The sequence below is a fragment of the Macaca fascicularis genome, chromosome 9 (genome assembly GCF_037993035.2).
Source record: "Macaca fascicularis isolate 582-1 chromosome 9, T2T-MFA8v1.1".
NCBI classification, from domain to species: domain Eukaryota; kingdom Metazoa; phylum Chordata; class Mammalia; order Primates; family Cercopithecidae; genus Macaca; species Macaca fascicularis.
In genome coordinates this window covers 23811487-23830375 of record NC_088383.1, presented here as the reverse complement: position 1 = coordinate 23830375, position 18889 = coordinate 23811487, and the positions used below count along the sequence as shown (strand labels likewise).

Here is an 18889-nt window from a genome sequence, read left to right as displayed (position 1 = left end):
GATGGGAGGAGAGGGAATGGGGGAAATTAGTGAGTGAGTGAATTACTAGGGCTGTGGTCTATTTGTCTATCCTGCCTAGGGAAGAAAGTAAAGCCAAACAGGCCAAAAAACTGGAAGAAAATAGAGGAGATAAAGAGTATATATAGGAGGGCCGAAGGATTTAGGAGGAGGGGAAGGATAAGATATTTTATCAGTAAATATTGGTGTTTAGAATTTCAGTGGTGGGAGATTTCTGGGTAATTAATTGTATGACTCATTTGAGATGTGAGGGTAATTCTGTTTGGCATAATGAGCTTAAGATGCCTGTTATGAATTGAATGTTTGTGTACTACCCCAAATTCATATGTTGAAGCCCTAATCCCTAATGTGATGGTATTTGGAGGTGGGGGTCTTTAGAAGGAGATTAGGTTTAGATGAGGTCATGAGGGTAGACCCCACGATGGGATTAGTGTCTGTATAATAAGAGACAGGAGAGCATGCTTGCTCTCCACCATGTGAGGTTACAATGGGAGCCTTTCTCTGTCATATGAGGATACAGCAAGAAGGTGGCTGTCTGCAAACCAGGAAGGGAGCCCTCACTAGACACTGAATCTGCTGGCACTCTGATCTTGGACTTCTCAGCCTCCAGAACTATGAGAAATAAGTCACTACTGTTTAATCTTCCAGTCTATGGTATTTTGTTATAGCAGCTCAACTTGACAAATTCAGTGCCTATGAGACACTCATATAGAGCTAGCCTGGATATTAATGACATACATAGATCTGGAATCAGGGGAGGTTTGAAGGATGAAGGACATGATCTGTAGATTTTAGGTATTTAGGTACTATTTAAGGCCATATGAAGGAAAACCTCACCCTGTGAAGTACATAAAGGGAGAACAGAAGAGTGTCTGGGTCAGAACCTTGAGGAACCCCAATATTTAAGAGAGACCTGGAGGTGTTCTCCAATTATTTGACCTATTAAGCAAGGCAGACAATAAGGAGATCACTAAGGTCCTTATTGAGAGAGTGGGAGCAAAAGCCAGATGACCGTGAGTTGGGACAAAAATGAGAGGTGTGCCAAAGAGTGACAAGGAGCTAAGATGATTCAGAATTTTGACCAGGAATGGGAATTATCTATGGGTAGAAGCAGTGTGGTAGGTCTTTTATTCAGGTAGGCATGGGCTCAAATTTCAGCTCCTCCTATGGTTGACCTTGGGTAAAATTATTTCTCCAGGTATCAGTTTGCTCACCTTTAAAGCAAGGGTAGTAATTTCTATATTTGGCAATTTTGAAACGCTTCACAATTATAGGTAACAAGTCCCTGGCATATAGTTCAAAATGACATTAGTCATGGTAATAGGATTTAAGGTAGTAATTGTAGCTATTATGATAAGAGCTTTATATTTTCTCTTTATATACTGCAGACTTAAGCATGTTTAGATTTTAAAGGGGAAAATAGCTAAGAGAGAGAAGAGAGTTAAGACAGGAGAGAAGTAAGAATTGATAGAGCAGGCAATCCAAGGGAATAGGAAAGGCTAGCACTTAGATAACAGAATTAGCTTGGAACTGGAGGTAAGATGCATGTGAATGCAATGATGTTTATAAGTATTTGGGAAAGGGTAGGAAATTTATGCATTTAGTCTATAGTTCACATTTTCCCAGCTTCTATTATATGCCAGACACTGGATATAATGGAGCAAAAGATCACCCCATCTCTTCAGGCTGATCCTTCTCTGATGTCCCCATTTCAGGGAATAATGCCATCATTACCAGTTGCCCCACTCAAAGCCCGGAAATCATTTTGTTCTTCTCATGGACTCTCTCACACCACACCTAGGCAGTCACCAACTCCTTTGGATTATGTCCTCTAAATTCATTGGCTCTTCCACATCTACATGTCAGGATTTAGTATGGATCAACCACTCTTCTTGCTCGGTCACCTTCTAACTGGTTTTCCTGTTTCTAGTCTTGCCCCTGCTCTAATTCATTCCCCATTCTGTTGCATGAATAGTGGTTCAAAATGATGTTACCCCCTTGAAAACTTTCAGTGGCTACTGTTATATTTTAGAGTAATAAAATAATGCCCAAACTTACATGATGAATTATGATCTAGCATTCAGCCCTCCTCTTTTCCTGATGCACGCAAACTATTCTACCTTCCTCAAATAGACCACTGACTCTCATACCTGTATTATTTTGCGTAAGATGTTTTCTCTGTTTAGAATACTCTTGTTTTCCTTCTTTACTTGATGAAACCCTATGCAGCCTCTCGTACTTGGGTTATATATCAGTTCTTTCTCTGGAATTTTCCCTGACTTTACTTTGGAAGCTGCAAGTCTGGTTTAGGTACCCCTTGAGTGCAGGGACTGTCATTTTAGTATCTCTGTACTCTCAGGCCCTAGCAGAGGCCCTCGCCATAGTAGGTGTATGGTCACTACTGAATAAATATGCTTCTAGTAGTCTGGTGAATATATAGGCAGGTATGTGTGTGTATGCATGTATATATTCGTATATATGTATGTGTATGCTTGTATATATGTATATATACACATATATGCCAGATATAAATAAATCTAAATGGTAGAATTAATAATATTCAGTTAAATGTTAGCAACTGGCCTACTCCAATATGATAAAGACAAAGCATTTTTACTTAACGGCAAATGAGGCAAAATACCTTACACACCTTGAAAAGCAAAGCTCGATGGTAGAAGATTCCTTTTTTGACATGTCCAATCGGTATGACATTGGATTTAAGTTGAAATTTTAGTTCACTTATGTGAAGTTCCCAGCTGAAGTCAGGTATTTTCTCTTTTGTAATCTTACCACCCATTTTTTCTGCCACATACCTGTGTCAATTACATTGAGATCAAATCAGTCAATTTCAATAACTCAGGATGCTTTGAGTGTAATTACATGTAAATATACATGTAAAAATGACATTTGCGGTGATTTTCATCGTGCTTTATTTTTGAGAAAGTACTTACCATAAGTAGGTTAGCATGCTTACTGTATGCAAACCATCATATATAAACTGAAATTCTAGCAATTTCATTCAATTTGAAGGAGAAAATGAGTGCTAATTTTTTCTAATACTTATAAAAAGATAAAATCAATATAACACTAAATATCAATGCAGTTTTAAAATTTTATCTTACTCTTGAAAAGTATTTTTAAATGTTTTAATCTAAAATCCAAAGAAGGAGTTGAACTAACATATGGTTCTTCTTTCAAGGAATTTAAACTCAGAGACAAGACAAACACCCAGAAAATTTTCCCATTAGATTTATGAACATTTTCAAGTTTTATATTTTTATGTTTTCTTTTAAAATTTATTTTAATTTAGAGAAAGACATGGTATGACTTAACACTGAAGTCAGAGGAGCAAGGAAGAAGAGGACGAGGCAAAAAGAAAAATAAAGTCACAGCTTTGCGGGCAAGGCAGGATAAATGTGGTATACTTTGCTTGTGTATTTCTCCTAATATTAGGCTCTCACTGAAGAAGTCAGTAAACACACCTGCAATACCCTTTGTCTATGAAGACCACTACATTCTTGGAGTAAGGGCAGAATTGCAATTTTTATTTTAATTTGTATTTATAAAGAGAGATGAGAGTCTCACTATGTTGCCCAGGCTGGTCTCAAACTCCTGGCTTCAATAAATCCTCCCATCTCGGCCTCCCAAAGCACTGGGATTACAAGCATGAGCTAGTGTGCCTGGCCCAAATTGCGAATTTTAAAGAAATTCCTCTTGCTGCATGAAAAACCAAGCACAGAAGAACAATGATTTAAAAAAAGAAAAAAAAAAAAAAAAGAGAGAGAGAGAGAAAGAGTTGGGGAGAAAGCTGTTGAACTGATTGCAGTTCCACCAAGCCAGGGGTACTCTAGTGAATGCCAAGGAACCAGAGCCATGGGGACATATCTCTGCCTCTCTCTTTATGTTGGTGTGGGCTCAGGTTAAGAAAAGACAATTATTTGAGAATGATGAAAAGTGTTACTGATAGGAACAAAGCATGAGGAGATTCGACAAATGTTCACATAAGCCAAGACAGAGTTCCGCTTGAGCCATCACTTCTCAAGGACATCAGGAACACTTCAGTAGCCAAAAATATTCTCTTCCAGTTCTGACTGACAAAAAGGCAATGATCTGGCAGCTGTGTTACTTGCAGTTGTCACATCCAGGTTTCATGATAGCAACTCACTGCTATTTGGAGGAGATGCAAGCTCCCATGGAGACCGCAGCTGTTGCACAAGCCAGCAGCTTACCTACTGAGTGGTGTCAGTCACGAAGCCTGTCCTCACTTCTGGTGATTCCTAACCCCTTACAGCTACCGAGTCAATTTCCAGCCTTTACCTGGTGTAATTAAACACTCTAATGAAGAAGACAACTTCACTGGCTTATACAGAGCCCTGAGCCTGCCTAAGCAGCCATTGTTTAGAATGCTCACACCCCACTTAGAGAAACATGAAACGCGAAAGATCAGAAACAGATCAGAAAAAGAGACATTGGACATTTGTATTAGAAAATTTATCAGTTTACAAATAATTCACAGTAGGATTCATTTAACTTATGAACACCCCATCCACCTGAGGGATGATTTAATTTTTAAACTTTTGATTCATAACTTCTGCAGGATCATATTGAAAGATGTTTTTCATGGGTTCGCTGAAGAAAATGACAGGCATTTTTCTCAAAGCAATTTCCAGCTCCTATCTCTGATTCTTAGTGAACATATGACCTAAATAGAAATTGAGGACTTTTCAAATTCATTGTGTTTCTGTGTCAGAGTCAGAGTGCTGTAAGCTTCAATTTAATTCATGGTATATTTGTCTAAAACATGGCTAAAACGTATATGTCACTACATTTTTTTCGAAATTAAAAACACATATATACATAGACAACTTACTTTGCAAGAACCTCAATCTGCTCCTTAATATTGGTTATGGGCAGTATTGATTTGGTAACCTCATACACGTACATAGAGAAATCAGGGTCGGAGGGAGGACACCATTCTTTGTCGGAGCTTCCTTCACCCACAAATTTTGGTACCACCATAACCTCTTCCTCCTCTTTCACTTTTTCCTCTTCTTTTTTTCCTCTGCCTTTCCTTTGAAAGTAAACAAGGGCAATCAAGATCACATCTTCTGCTAAACAAACAAACAAACAAATGCTCTTGCATTTCTGAGAAGAGCATCACAGAAATAAGGTACAGTGAACCCTTGAGCAACACGAGATTGAACTGTATGGATCACTCATATGTGGATTTTTTTCAGTAAATACTGTTGGCCCTTCTTATCCCTGGGTTCTGCATTCCACAACCAAATGTGACTGAAAATACAGTATTTGTGCTAAGTAAAACCCACAGATGCAGAGAGCTGACTTTTCATATACGTGGGTTCCACAGAGCTGACTGTGGGTCTAGAGTATGCATGGATTTTGGTATCTATAGGGCTTCATGAAACCAATTCCCCATCGATACTGAGGAATGACTGTATTTTATACACACATAAAGTTTTCAAATTTTCATTTTCAATGACAGTTGGAGAATTTCACAAAGTATTATGCAGAACAAACGAACTTTCAAGAGAACATTGTGTGATTGATATATATTATGAAAATCATATATTGGTCTTCTGCACAATTGCCTAGCAAGGTGTCTGGCACATAGTAGTAGGTATGTAATACATAGTTATTGAATTGGAAACAATTAGGTTGCCTCTTCAGAGAATCTAAGCCAACTATATCATCTTTTACTTCAGTTAAGACCCTCTGCAGGAATAATATGGATTGCTATTTTCAAGAAAAATTATTCAAAACAAGGAAATAAAGCAAAAAAAAAAAAAAAAACCCCACAAAATAAGAATGGCATGTAATCTCCATGATGTACAAGAACAAAGACTCATCCAAGGTTTATCTAGAGAAATGTACTTAGTTTAGCACTTAATAAAAATGAAATTTTAATTAAAAGTTCTGGCCTTAGAGAATTACTAGTTAACATGTATATTTTTTACATGTAGAGATGCAAATAATTTCTGTCCAATGGAAAAGATACTCTCAAAGGTTACAGTTTATGCTTCTATTGAATTCCACAATTCCCCATGCTGAACTAAACTTAGCCCAGTAACTGGAAGTGAACATCAGCACAGACAGAGAAGGCTCAAGAAGATTGAAAAAGAAAGAAGAAAAAGAGAGACAGAAAAAGAGAGAATAAAGGAAGCCCCAGTTTTAATTTTTGTTCTTTCTAATTTTTCTTCATTTTTGTGCATTCTAAGCCCATAAGGAATCCTGTGACAGCGGTGGCACTGGTGGCACTGGGATCCTGTAAGAGCCTAAAATTGCTTATAATCTCTCAGACCTTTTGCTATTTGGCTGTAATTATGGGTGCAGTCATGGCAAGAGTGCAGTAGATCAAGATAAATAAAGTTTTCTGGCTGGAGGACCTAAAGGGAAGCCCCCAAAGAATCAGAAAAGGCAAGGAAGATTATGGAAAAGAAGGAGCTCAGAAAAGTAACCCCATAAAATTATTTATAAATTCCTAGGCTTATCCTGAGTTGTGCATACATGGCTTGGCCCTCAACAGCACATACATAGACTCTGAAAACTGAACTATGGGATAGACTGCCATCCAAGTCCCAAAGTGGATACTGGTTGGCATACATGCAGAACCAATCCAAATAGCACTGCAAAGACTTTGAAAATTGAACTGACATGGGAATGACAATCCACAAGAGCCTGGTTGGAATTGGAAGCCTGAACTCAACTTAGTCAATTGACTGCTAAAATACACCCAAAAGGAATATTCTTGGCGTGTAAATGCAACCCATAAATAAGACCCATAGGACTTATAACTTATTATAATCTAAAATTACTCATTATATGAAGAACCAAGAAAATCTCAACTCAGGAAAAGACAATCAATAGACACCACTGCCTAGATGACACAGATGTTGATTACACAGACTTTAAAAATGCTTCAAGAAGTAAGGTCAAATACTCTTGAAATGAATAGAAGTTTAAAAATCTTAAAAATAAATAGAAGACATAAAAATATAATTTTGGAACTGAGAAATATGTAATCAAAAGTTTAAATGAACGTAACTCCCTAAATGGGTTTAATAACATAATGAAGATAAAGGAGGAACTAGCCAATGAACTTGAAGATAGAACAATAAAAATCATCCAATCTGAACAACACAGAGAACAAAATTATTGTTGTTGTTGTTGTTTGAGACAGGGTTTCACCTGTTGCCCAGGCTGGGGGTGCACTGACTGCCACCACTTCTCACTACAGCCTCAAACTTACAGTGCTCAAGTGATACTCCCACCTCAGCCTCCTGAGTAGCTGGAAGTACAGGTGTGTGCCACCATGCTCAGCTAATTTTGTTTTTTATTTTTATTTTTTAAAGACAGGGTCTCACTATGTTGCCCAGGCTTGTCTCTAACTTCTGGGCTCAATTGAAACTCCTGCCTTGGCCTCCCAAAATGCTGGGATTACATGTTTGAGCCACCATACCTGTATAGAAAACAAAAGATTGAAAAAAATAATTGACAGACACTCAGGGACCTGTGGCACAGTTAAAAAGGTCTAAGATTGGTGTCATCAAGTCCCAGACAGAGAAGAGAAAGGGTACAGTATAGAAAAAACACATTGAATTAAGAAGGAAAGGCTGAGATGGCTCCCTCAATTTGGTTGAAAACAAATCTACACAGTCAGGAATTTCAGTGAATGCCAATAAAGTAAACCCAAAGAAGTCTACTCTCAGATACATCAAAATAAAACTATTGAAAACTAAATACAAAGCAGATGACATGACTGTCTATGTGGAAACTCCCAAGGAATTCTCCAAAAAAAAAAAAAACTACTATAAATGAGTTCATCAAAGGGTCAGAATATAAGATCAACACACAAAAACCAATTGTGTTTCATATAGTAAGTAACAAGGAACATGTGCAAATCAAAATTAAAACCAAAAAACTGAAGCATTTACAATTGCTCCAAATAAAATACTTACAGATAAACTTTGCAAAACATGTTGAATTCCTACATGATCTGTGTGCTGAATATTAAAAATGCTAAGGAAAGCAATCAAAGAAGACTTAGATAAATGATGAGACATACTGTGTTCATGGATTTGAAGATGTAACTATTAAAGATGTCAGTTCTCCCCCAAAATGATCTCTGGTTTTAATGCAATTCCTATCAATATCCCAGCGGTTTTTTCTAGACATATAATAGACAATCTTATTCTAGAATTTATATGAAAAGGCACAGGTTTTAGGATAGCTACATCAATCTTGACAAAAATAAAGTGGGAAGAATCACTGTACTTGATAGTAAGGCTTACTATATAGCTACAGTAATTCAGACAGAGTGATACTAGTAGAGGGATAGACATATGGATGCATGTAACAGAACTGAAGACCCAGAAATAGAAATCAAAACAATATGCTCAACTGATTTTTGACAAAGGTGCAAAAGCAATTCAATGGAAGAAGGATGGCCTTTTTAACAAATGCTACTGGGGCAATGCGACTTGAGGGTCCACGTGGTGATGAAACTATTCATTATCTTAACTGTGCTAGTAAATGCATAAACCTACACATGTGATAAAATTGTATAAAACTAAATACACACATGTAGAAGAAAAATAAACTTGAATAAAATGATTGGATTGTATCAATGTCAATATCCTAATTATGATATTGTTCTATAGTTTTCACAATTGTATAATTAGGGTACCTGGAATTGCTCTATATTACTTCTTGTAACAGCATGTTATTACCTCACAAACATTTCAGTTAAAAACTTCCTTGGCCTTACTTTTGTCACCTTTTTCTAGGCTGTATTCTGTTCATTGATCTGTCTGTCCCTTCACCAATACCACATGATCTTGGTTATTGTAGCTTTATAGTAAGTCTTAACAGCAGGTAGTGATTATTTCAACTTTATGATCCTTTTTCAAAATTATTTTGGCTATCATAGTTTATTTACCTTTCCATAAAAGTTTTAGAATCAGCTTGTCTATATCTACAAAAAATCCTGCTAGAATTTTGATGGAATTGCATCAAATCTTTAGAGCAACTGGGGAAAAATCGTCATTTTTGCTATTTCGCATTTTCCAATATTTGAGCATGGTATGTCTCTTCACTTAGTGATTCTTTGATTGGTTTTGTGAGTATTTTTGTAGTTTCAATATACAAGTCTTAGACATGTTTTGTTTCACTTTCATTTTTATTTCATATTTCATTTCTGAAAGCTATTTAAAATATTTACAAAATGTTTTGTTTTCAATTGTTCATTGCTAGCATATAGAAACATGATTGATTTTTGTATGTTGACTGTAGTGACCTGATATCCTGATATATTACTGAACTCATCTATTAGTTCCAAGAGTTTTTTTTTTAAGTGGATTTCTTAAGGATTTTCTATTTAGACAATCATGTTGTCTGCAAATACAGACAGGTTTTTTTTTTTTCTCCCACACTTTCCAATCTGTATAACTTTTAAACATTGCCTTATTGCAATGTCTAGGAATTCCAATACAATGTTGAACCGGGCGGTGGTGGGGGGGTAAAAACAGATGATATTTTGTCTTGTTCATGATCTTTGCAGTCTTTTACCATTAAGTATGATGTGATCCGTAAATGAGTTTGTAGATGCCTTTTATCAAGTTGAGGCAATTCCCTTTTATTCCTATTTTCAACAGTTATATTTTTATTTTTATCATATCAACATCATAAGTAGATGTTTAATTTTGCCAAATGCTTTTTCTGTGTCAGTTAATATAAGTTGGTTTTTCTTCTTTATACTGCTAATATGATGGATTACATTGATTGACAAGCATGACACAGGCTTGCATTCCTAGGATAAAGCCCTCAAGTTGCTCAGATAAATTATTCTTTGTATCTACTGCTGAATTTGATTTGCTAATATTTCATACAGGATTTAGGGATCTACGTTCATGAGGAATATTGATCTGTAATTTTCTTGTAATGTCCTTGTCTGGTATTGGCATTAGAGTAACCTAATGCAAATAGATTGGCATTAGATTCTCGTGAGCTGAGAGGTGTCCTCTATTTTCCTATTTCTGAAAAAAATGTGTAGAATTGATGTTAATTCTTTAAATGTTTGGTGAAATTTGCCAATGAAACTATCTGGATCAAGAATTTTCTTTTTTGAAAAAATTTTAATGAATTAAATTTATTTAATAGTTGCAGGGCTGTTATCTATTTCATCTTTGGTGAGTTTGGGTAGTTTGTAATTTTTGATAAATAATTGGTCCATCCATTATATCTAAGTTGCTGAACTAAGTTGCTTGTAGCATTTCTTTATAATCCTTTATTGTGTGTTGAGGGGTTGTAGTAATAATTCCTTCTTTCATTCCTGGCTTTGGCAATTTGTGTCCCCTCTCTTTAATTGTCATCTTTGCAGAGGTTTACCCACGTTATTTAACTTTCTAAAGAACCAGATTTTTATTTCATTGATTTTCTCTACTGTTTCTCTTTTAAATGTCATTGATTTCTGACTTTCATTATTTCCTTCTTTCTGTTTGTGTTGGGAGTGTTTTTCTCTCCTTTTTCTAGTTTCTTGAGGTAGAAGCTGAGATTATTGATTGAGACCTCTTTTTGTTTCTAACGTAAGCATTTAGTACAATAGATTTTCCTCTCAACAGTCCTTTAAGTGGGCCCCACAAATTTTGATATGCTTTAATTTTCTTTCAGTCCTATGTTCTTAATTTTTTTTTAGATGTCCTTTTGTGTCCCATGGATTATTGAGAAGTGCATCATTCAATTTTCGTGTTTAGAGATTTTCTTGTTGTATTTGTTATTAATTTCTAGTCTGATTCTATCATGATTATTGCACATATTATGTATAATTTCAAGTTTTTAAAATTTCATGAGGTTTTTTGTATGGCTCAGGATATTTGTGAATTTTCACATGCACTTTTAATGAAATATGTATTCTGCTGTTATTGTTGGAGTGTTCTACATATGTCAATGAGATCTTGTTGGTTGCTGCTGTTGCTCAAATCTTCTATATCCTTGCAAATTTTCCACTTAGAAGTTCTACCAGTTGCTGGGGGTCGGGGGCAGTGTTGAAGTCCCAAATATAATTGTGAACTTGTCAAATTCTCCTTTTAGTGCTATCAGGTTTTTTTTTTGTTTCATTTATTTTGAGGCTTTGTTGTTTGGTTCACACACATTAGATCATTATGTCTTCCTCATAGATTAATTCATTTGATCATTAATATAATGTCCCTCTTTATCTCTAGTAATTTTCTTTGCTCTGTAGTCTAATTCATAAGATATTTTAAAACCCACTCCTGTCCATCCTTTTACTTTCAACCTACCTACGTCAAATGAATTTGAAGTGAGTTTCTTTAAACAGCATATAGCTGGATCATAACTTCTTATCCACTCTGCCAATCTGTCTTTTGATTGGTTTTTATTCCTCTGCTCTTCTTTTCTTGCCTTCTTGTGTGTTACTTGAACATTGTTTTTAGGATTCCATCTTGACTTATTTATGGTTTTTTGAGCGTAGCTTTTTGTATAGGTTTTTTAGTGGTTACAGTAGATATTACAATATACAAATATAGCTTATCACAGTGTACTGGTATCCACATTTTACTGCTTCAAGTAAAGTATAGAAGCCTCACTTCCTTTCAGGTGTCTTTACTTCCTTTACTTTAAAATATCATTGTCTTGAGTATCAGATGTTATACATTTTGTTTCAATCATCAAATGTGACTTATAAAACTCATGAGGAAATGGATCGTCTACTGCATGGAGATATATATATATATGTGTGTGTATATATGTGTGTGTGTATATATATATAGAATATATATATTATATATATATATATATATATATATATTTCCTCTTTCTTCCTGATCATTCTGGATTCTTTCATCATTTCCTTTCTGTTTGAAAAACATTCTTTAGCCAATCTGTTAGGATAGGCCTGCTAACTGTAAGTTGTTTAGTTTTCATTTACCTGAGGAGGGCTTTATTTGCCTTCTTCATTGCTGAAGAATAGTTTCACCAGATACTTGTGGTTGACAGTTCTTTTCTTTCAGCACTTGAAAAATATGCCACTTCCACCTGGCTTCTATAGTTTCAAATAAGAAAGCCACTGTCACTTGAATTGGTGTTTTCCTACAAGAAATGCATAGTTTTTCTTTGGCTGCTTTCAAGAGATTTTTGTCTTTTGATTTCAGAAGTTTAATTATAATAAACTTAGTGTTGACTTCTTTGGATTTATCCTATTTGGAATCTTCTCTTCTTTAATCAAAAATTTATATCTTTCACCAAATGTGGGGAGTTTTCAATCGTTACCTATTTGAATACTCTTTAAGTCCTACCCTCTCTCCTCTCCTTCTGGAACTGCAATGATATGAATGTTGGATCTTTTATTATTGTCCCATAAGTCCCTGAGGTGTTGTTCATTTTTTTTTGCCAGTTATTTTTTCTCTTGGTTATACAGGTTGAGTGAATTCTACTGCTCTGTCCTCAAGTTAGCTGAATCTATCATCTGTCATCTCCACTTTATTATTGTGTCCTTCCAGTGAGATTTTTTATTTGTTATTACATTTTTCAGTTCTATAATTTCTATTTGGTTCCTTTTTTATAACTGCTATTTTTGTTGCTGAAATTTTCTATTTTTTTCAGTTATTTCAAGAAAATTTGTAATGGATTGTTGAAGCACATTCATGATGACTGCTTTAAAATCCAGGTCAGATAATTCCAACATCTGATTTACCTTCATGCTGGCATTAACTGATTGTCATTTCATTGGTATTGTGATTTTCTTGGTTCCTGATATGATAGATCTTTTTTTGGTCATAATCTGGATATGTTGTCCATTATATTGGGAAACTCTGGGTCTATTTATTTATTTTAGCAAGCAGTCTCCCTGGAGTTCTGCATGGACGTCCTGGACTACTTTTGTAGGCAGTGATTCCAATGACACTTTAATTTTCAGACACTTTCAGTGAGTGTATGTGTTTTTCTGCTTGGTTTAACTAGGCTGCTGGGACTCCCACTGGTCCTTCCTGGTGTATCTGAAGGAACACAAGGGGTTTCCCCATTCTGGGACTCTTTGTGAAGGATAGGTATTTCAGGCCTACAAGGACCCAGAGGCTTCCCTAGGCAGGGGCTTGTTGTGTCTGGTTTCCCCCAGCCTGTGTAAGATAGAGAGGACCTTTGTGGCAAGATGTCTCCCTACTGTCATCCCCCACTCCATGTCTCTTGGTGAGGGAAGGTAGCCTCAACGCCATGGGGACAAAGGAGTGGCCTGTGCCAGGGTACTTATTGTGCTTAGGTCTTTCTTGCAGGTTCCACCCACCTGCCCAATGTTTCTTAGTGGGAGAGGGAGTCTCACGCTTATTGGGACAAAGCAGCTTCCCAGGCTGGCCACATCCTGGGCTGAGCAGGTCCCTTCTGGCCACTCCAGTATCTCTGGGTGGGAGAAGCAAGTCTCAGGCCCTCAGGTACACTTGCTGTGTCTGGGTCCCTCTTGCTACTACTTCCCAGCTGCCTTGATAGGTCTTGGTAGGTCTAGGAGTGGACAGGGGGAAAAGGGAAGGGGTCTCTGGCTGTCAGAAGAGATGTTTGCTCACTCTAGACTCCTAGCATTAGTGGGGTTCCAATCAACCCCCTTGTCATTGACAATGAGTTTGCCTAGTGTTGTCAAATGACTACTAGTTGCTTTCTGTTGCTAGGCTGGGGGACCTTCTGTTAGATGAGGGAATATAAGATGCCCTGCTGCTGTGTTTTTCCCCTAGTCAGAGGGTCCCCAGCCAGTTCACCTTCTTCCTGCTTCCTTTGGAGTTCTCCTTTGTTTGCCTCTTGCATTATTTCCAGGGTTAATAGTTCTATTTAGTAGGGAGGAGAAAAGAAAAACTAGTCTGTGTCAACTTGATCTGCAGGAAGTCATCAAATGATTCTTGACAAAGGTACAAAGATAATTCAAGAGAGACAAATGTCGCTTTTCACCAAATCTTCCTGGAACAATTATATATTCATATGCAAAGTAAATTTCAACATAAGCCTCACATTTAATGTAAAAATTAACTCAAAATTAATGCTAGCCCTAAATAGAAAACCTAAAAGCATCCAATATTTTGAAGAAAACAAAGGAGGAAATCTTCTTGATCTAGGGTTAGCCTATATATATATGTAAACACTCTATAGATATAAATATAAATATACGTATTTTTTCAAGGCATTCTTCAAGAAGCAGGGAGTTTTTAGACGTGACACGAAAAGCACAATCTATAAAAGAAAATTTTGACAAATTTGACTTCATCAAAATTAAAAACTTTTGCTCTGAGAAAGATACTGCTAAGGAAATAAAAAGACAAGTTACAGAGTGGGAGAAAATATTTGCAAGCCACATGGTCAACAGAAGATTCATATATAAGACAAAGAATACTCAAGACTGAACAGTAAAAAAACAAACAGCTTCGGCACAGCAAAAGAAACTATCAACAGAGTAAACAGGCAACCTACAGAATGGGGAAAAGTATTCACAAACTATGCATCCAACAAAGGTCTAATATCCAGAATATACACAGAACTTAAACAATTCAACAAGCACAAAATGAATGACCCCATTAAAAATGGGCAAAGGACATGAACAGACAATTCTTAAAAGAAGACATACATGCAGCCAACAAATATGAAAAAACGTGCAAATTCATTAATCATTACAAAATGCAAATCAAAACCATAATGAGAATACCGTCTTATACCAGTTAGAATGGCTAATGCTAAAAAAATAAAAAATAACAGATGTTGGCAAGGTTGTGGAGAAAGGGGAGCATTCATTCACTGTTGGTGGGATTGTAAATTAGTTCAGCCACTGTGGAAACAAGTTTGGAGATTTCAAAGAACTTAGAACTACCATTTGACCCAGCCATCCCATTACTGGGTGTACACCCAAAGGAAAATAAATCATTGTACCAAAAAGACACATGTACTCCTATGTTCATTGCAGCACTATTCACAATAGCAAATACATGGCATCAACCTAGATGTCCATCAATGTGGTATGTATACACCATAGAATAAAATGCAGCCATAAAAAAGAATAAAATCATGTCCTTTTCAGCAGCATAGATACAGCTGGAGGTCATTATCCTAAGTGAATTAATGCAGGAACAGAAAACCAAATACCACATGTTCTCAGTTATAAGTGGGAGCTAAACATTGTGTATACATGGACATAAAGATGAGAACAACAGACACCAGGGCACTGGGGGCTACTAGGTAGGGGAGGCTGAGAGGTGGGGAAGGGTTGAAAACATACCTATTGGAATTGGGCTCACTACCTGGGTGACAGGATGATTCATATGCCAAATCTCAGCAACACACAATTTACCCACGTAGCAGACCTGCACCTGTACCCCCTGAACCTAAAATAACAGTTGAGAAAAAGCAAAAACAAAATCCCAATTTTAAAAAATGGACAAAATACTCGAACAGATAGTTCACCAAAGAGGATATAAAGATGGCAAATAAGCACATGAAAAAAAAAGTTAACATCATTAGCTATTAGGGAAATGCAAATTAAGATCATGATGAGATACCCCTATTTACATATTAGAATGGATAAATAAATACTAACAATCCCAAGTGCCAGCAAGGATGTGGAGCACCCGGCATTCTCATACATTGCCGGTGAGAATGCAAAATGCTCTTGCTACTCTGGAAAAGTCTGCTAGTACTTATAAAGTAGAACATACAGTTACTATATGACCCAGAAATCCCACTCCCAGGTATTTACCCTAGAGAAATTAAAACTGGCTGTGTGTGGTGGCACATGCCCATAATCGCAGCTATTCGGGAGGCTGAAGCAGGAGAATTGCCTGAACCCAGGAGGTGGAGGTTGCAGTGAGCCAAGAAGATCGCACCACTGCACTCCAGCCTGCGCAACAGAGTGAGACTCCACCAAAACAACAACAACAACAACAACAACAACAACAAAACCCTTACATTCACACACACATGAATGTTTATAACAGCACTATTCATAATCAACAAAAACTGGAAACAACTCAATTGTCCTTTAACAGGTGCATGGACATATACCGTGGTATACCCATACAATGAAATAATACTCTGAAATAAACTACTGATACACAAAACAATTCAGAAGAATCTCAAAGGCATTACACTGTGTGGAAAGGCCAGTCTCAAAGATTACACACTGTACGATCCTATTCATGTGGCATTCTCAAAAAGAACAGGCGTGGCTGTGCGGTGATGGCTTGCACATGTCATCCCAGCACTTTGAGAGGCAGAGGCAGACGAACTGCTTGAACTCAGGAGCTCCAGACCAGCCTGGGCAACATGGCGAAACCTTACAAAAATTAGCTGGGTGTGGTGGTGCACACCTGTAGTCCCAGCTACTCGGGAGGCTGAGGTGGGAGGATCACTTGAGTCCAGGAAGTTGAAGCTGCAGTGAGTGGAGGTTGCAGTGAGCCAAGATCATGCCACTGCACTCCAGCCTGAACTCGACAAAGTGAGAACCTGTCTCTAAAAAAACAAAACAAAGCAAAACAGAAAAACTACAGTAACAGAGAACAAACAGAGAATACCAGGGGTTAGGATTATCTGGGGTGGTAGAACTGTTTTGTATCCTGGTTGTGATGATGGTTATATAAATCTCCACTTTCGTTAAAGTTCATAGAATTGTATACAGAAATCAATTTTAAAATAAACCTTGCTGTGTATTCACTTTATATTTACATGAGAGTTATGATTTTACTTTTATACAAATTATATTCTAACACTATAGATGGAATGTCTGTCTTTACTCACTTTCTGCATCTCACCCTAGGGGATGCTGGTGTGACCTGATGACCTGCACCCCACTTTTTACTCTGCACCAAACACCCCTAAACAGCTTGACACAAACTGGAACATTTTCAGTATCAAAGGAGGCAATCATCGTTTTGTTAAAATACTTCTGGGCTGGTAAATAACGGCTTATCTATCATTTGGTCCTCGGCAAGGCTTACTTTCTCTACTTTCCACTGCTAGCTGAGAGCCCACATTGGGAGAACCGGCAGTGAGGCTGGACAGCCCTCTGGGAGGCCGTGGGGAGGATGTCCACGGCCACTCACTAGAGCAGCTTTGCAAGGAACTCAGGGAAATCTAGAAGGGGAAGATGCAGGGATCAGGGGAGTCACAGCCTCCTCACTTCACAGCTGTGCCAGGACGCAGCCTACCCTTTTCCAGTTTTTGGTTTTAGCTGTTTTTCCTTAATAATTACCAAGATGCAAGTCTAATAAATGATGACATAAAAATGCCTTTTTGGTTTTAAAGTACACAGGCTCTTGGCTGACGCACAGTCACAGAGACAGATCAAGAGGCACCATCTATGGCCAAACATGACCTTGGGCAGAGGGTCTAAAAAGGAATGAAATGAGAGCATAAGTTTCCAAGACTCCCCACAGTTTGGTGACTCCAGTGTGGGTTGGGACCCCAGCCGGGACCACAGACCTGCTTCCCTGCCCAAGGACTTTAGCTCTTTTGCGTGATGAGAGAAGTCTCCAGAACCGGCCTGGGTGGGACTTTGAGTAGGTGGAGTTCCAACGAGGACAATGCTGTTTCTAATTCCCGACTCGCGGTCAACGCTGCTGCTAGTTCATTTCTATTTTTCCCGCAGAATTTTGTCAATTAACCAGTGATATGTAAATAAATGCTTCTGTTTATTATTAAAAAGAATTGTTGCCTTATCTAAATATCTACCACACTGTTCTTCGTGACATTGGCGAGTTTTCTGAGGGCAGATTTTCTTATACACCTTGTTCATTATTAAAGGATTGGACAATATTAAGATTAAACAGTAGCTTTGATTGCAGCTTTTATTTTGTTGCTTCTTGAGAACAAGGAACTTAAAACAACAACTGTGTCAGAGGGTCAAGAAATCAGGAAAATGGGGCTAGGCCAGACCAAGCAGGTGAAGCACCTGTTTCATTTTGTTTCGTTTTGTTTTGTCTCTCTCTGTGGCTCAGGCTGAAATGCAGTAGTGCAATCTTGGTTCACTGCAAACTCTGTCTCCCAGCCTCAAGAGATTCTCCTGCTTCAGCCTCCCAGGTAGCTGGGATTACCAGCATTCGCCACCCCAACCAGCTAATTTTAGTATTTTTAGTAGAGACAGGGTTTTAGCATGTTGGCCAGGCTGATCTCGAACTCCTGACCTCAAGTGATCCGCCCATCTCGGCCTCCCAAAGTGTTGGGATTACAGGCATGAGCCACCATGCCTGGTCAATCACTTGTTATATACTCACACGTATTGAGCATCTGTTACACTAGCAGTAAAATAAAGATTATTTATCTTTAAGTATTACTTGAAGCACAAGGTGGGAGGGAAGAATTGACTGAGGTCCAGATGAATTTTCTTTTTATTTTGAAGAAAAGAAGAGAAAAAAAATCCTATCAACTGCTATTTGAGAATTACAAAGCTCTGTATTAGTTATAACAAGTACTAAAAGTTTTATACTTTCTAATTAAATATTGTATTTGCTGCAGCCAAGTAGAGAGGTTAATCATATATCATTGAATGCACCCACCATACATTCTGATAAAATCTCTAAGCAAAAGTTACTATTTCCTAGAGAGATCATCCTAACCCCCTTATTTGTAAAAAATAATAATAATAATAAATTGGACATCATCACATACATAGTTAAGATTTTAGTAAATTGGAAACCAATACTAGGAAGGTCAATTGGAAGTGCTGGAAGCACAGATAGGTTCACCTGTTTTCTAAAATTGCAAGGTGGCATTGTAAGATTGGAGAGCTCAGTTCCAATAGTCAGTCCAATACTCAGTCACTGAATAGAGTGACTATTCAGAGTTACCTACAAAACAGAGGCAGGAGTGTTTCTCAGAG

General features: G+C 37.3%; 1 protein-coding gene across 2 annotated transcripts in view; it reads right to left on the bottom strand.

The window, feature by feature from the left end:
* ARMC3 (armadillo repeat containing 3) overlaps positions 1-18889 on the bottom strand; it is a 115922-nt gene that overhangs the window by 2883 nt on the left and 94150 nt on the right. For both annotated transcript variants that reach the window (XM_005564794.5, XM_005564795.5), the window contains exons 17-18: positions 4889-5089; positions 2669-2831 (exon numbers count right to left, since the gene is read on the bottom strand). In XM_005564794.5, the coding sequence (XP_005564851.1) occupies positions 2669-2831; positions 4889-5089 (364 nt within the window). The remainder of the gene's footprint in view (positions 1-2668; positions 2832-4888; positions 5090-18889) is intronic.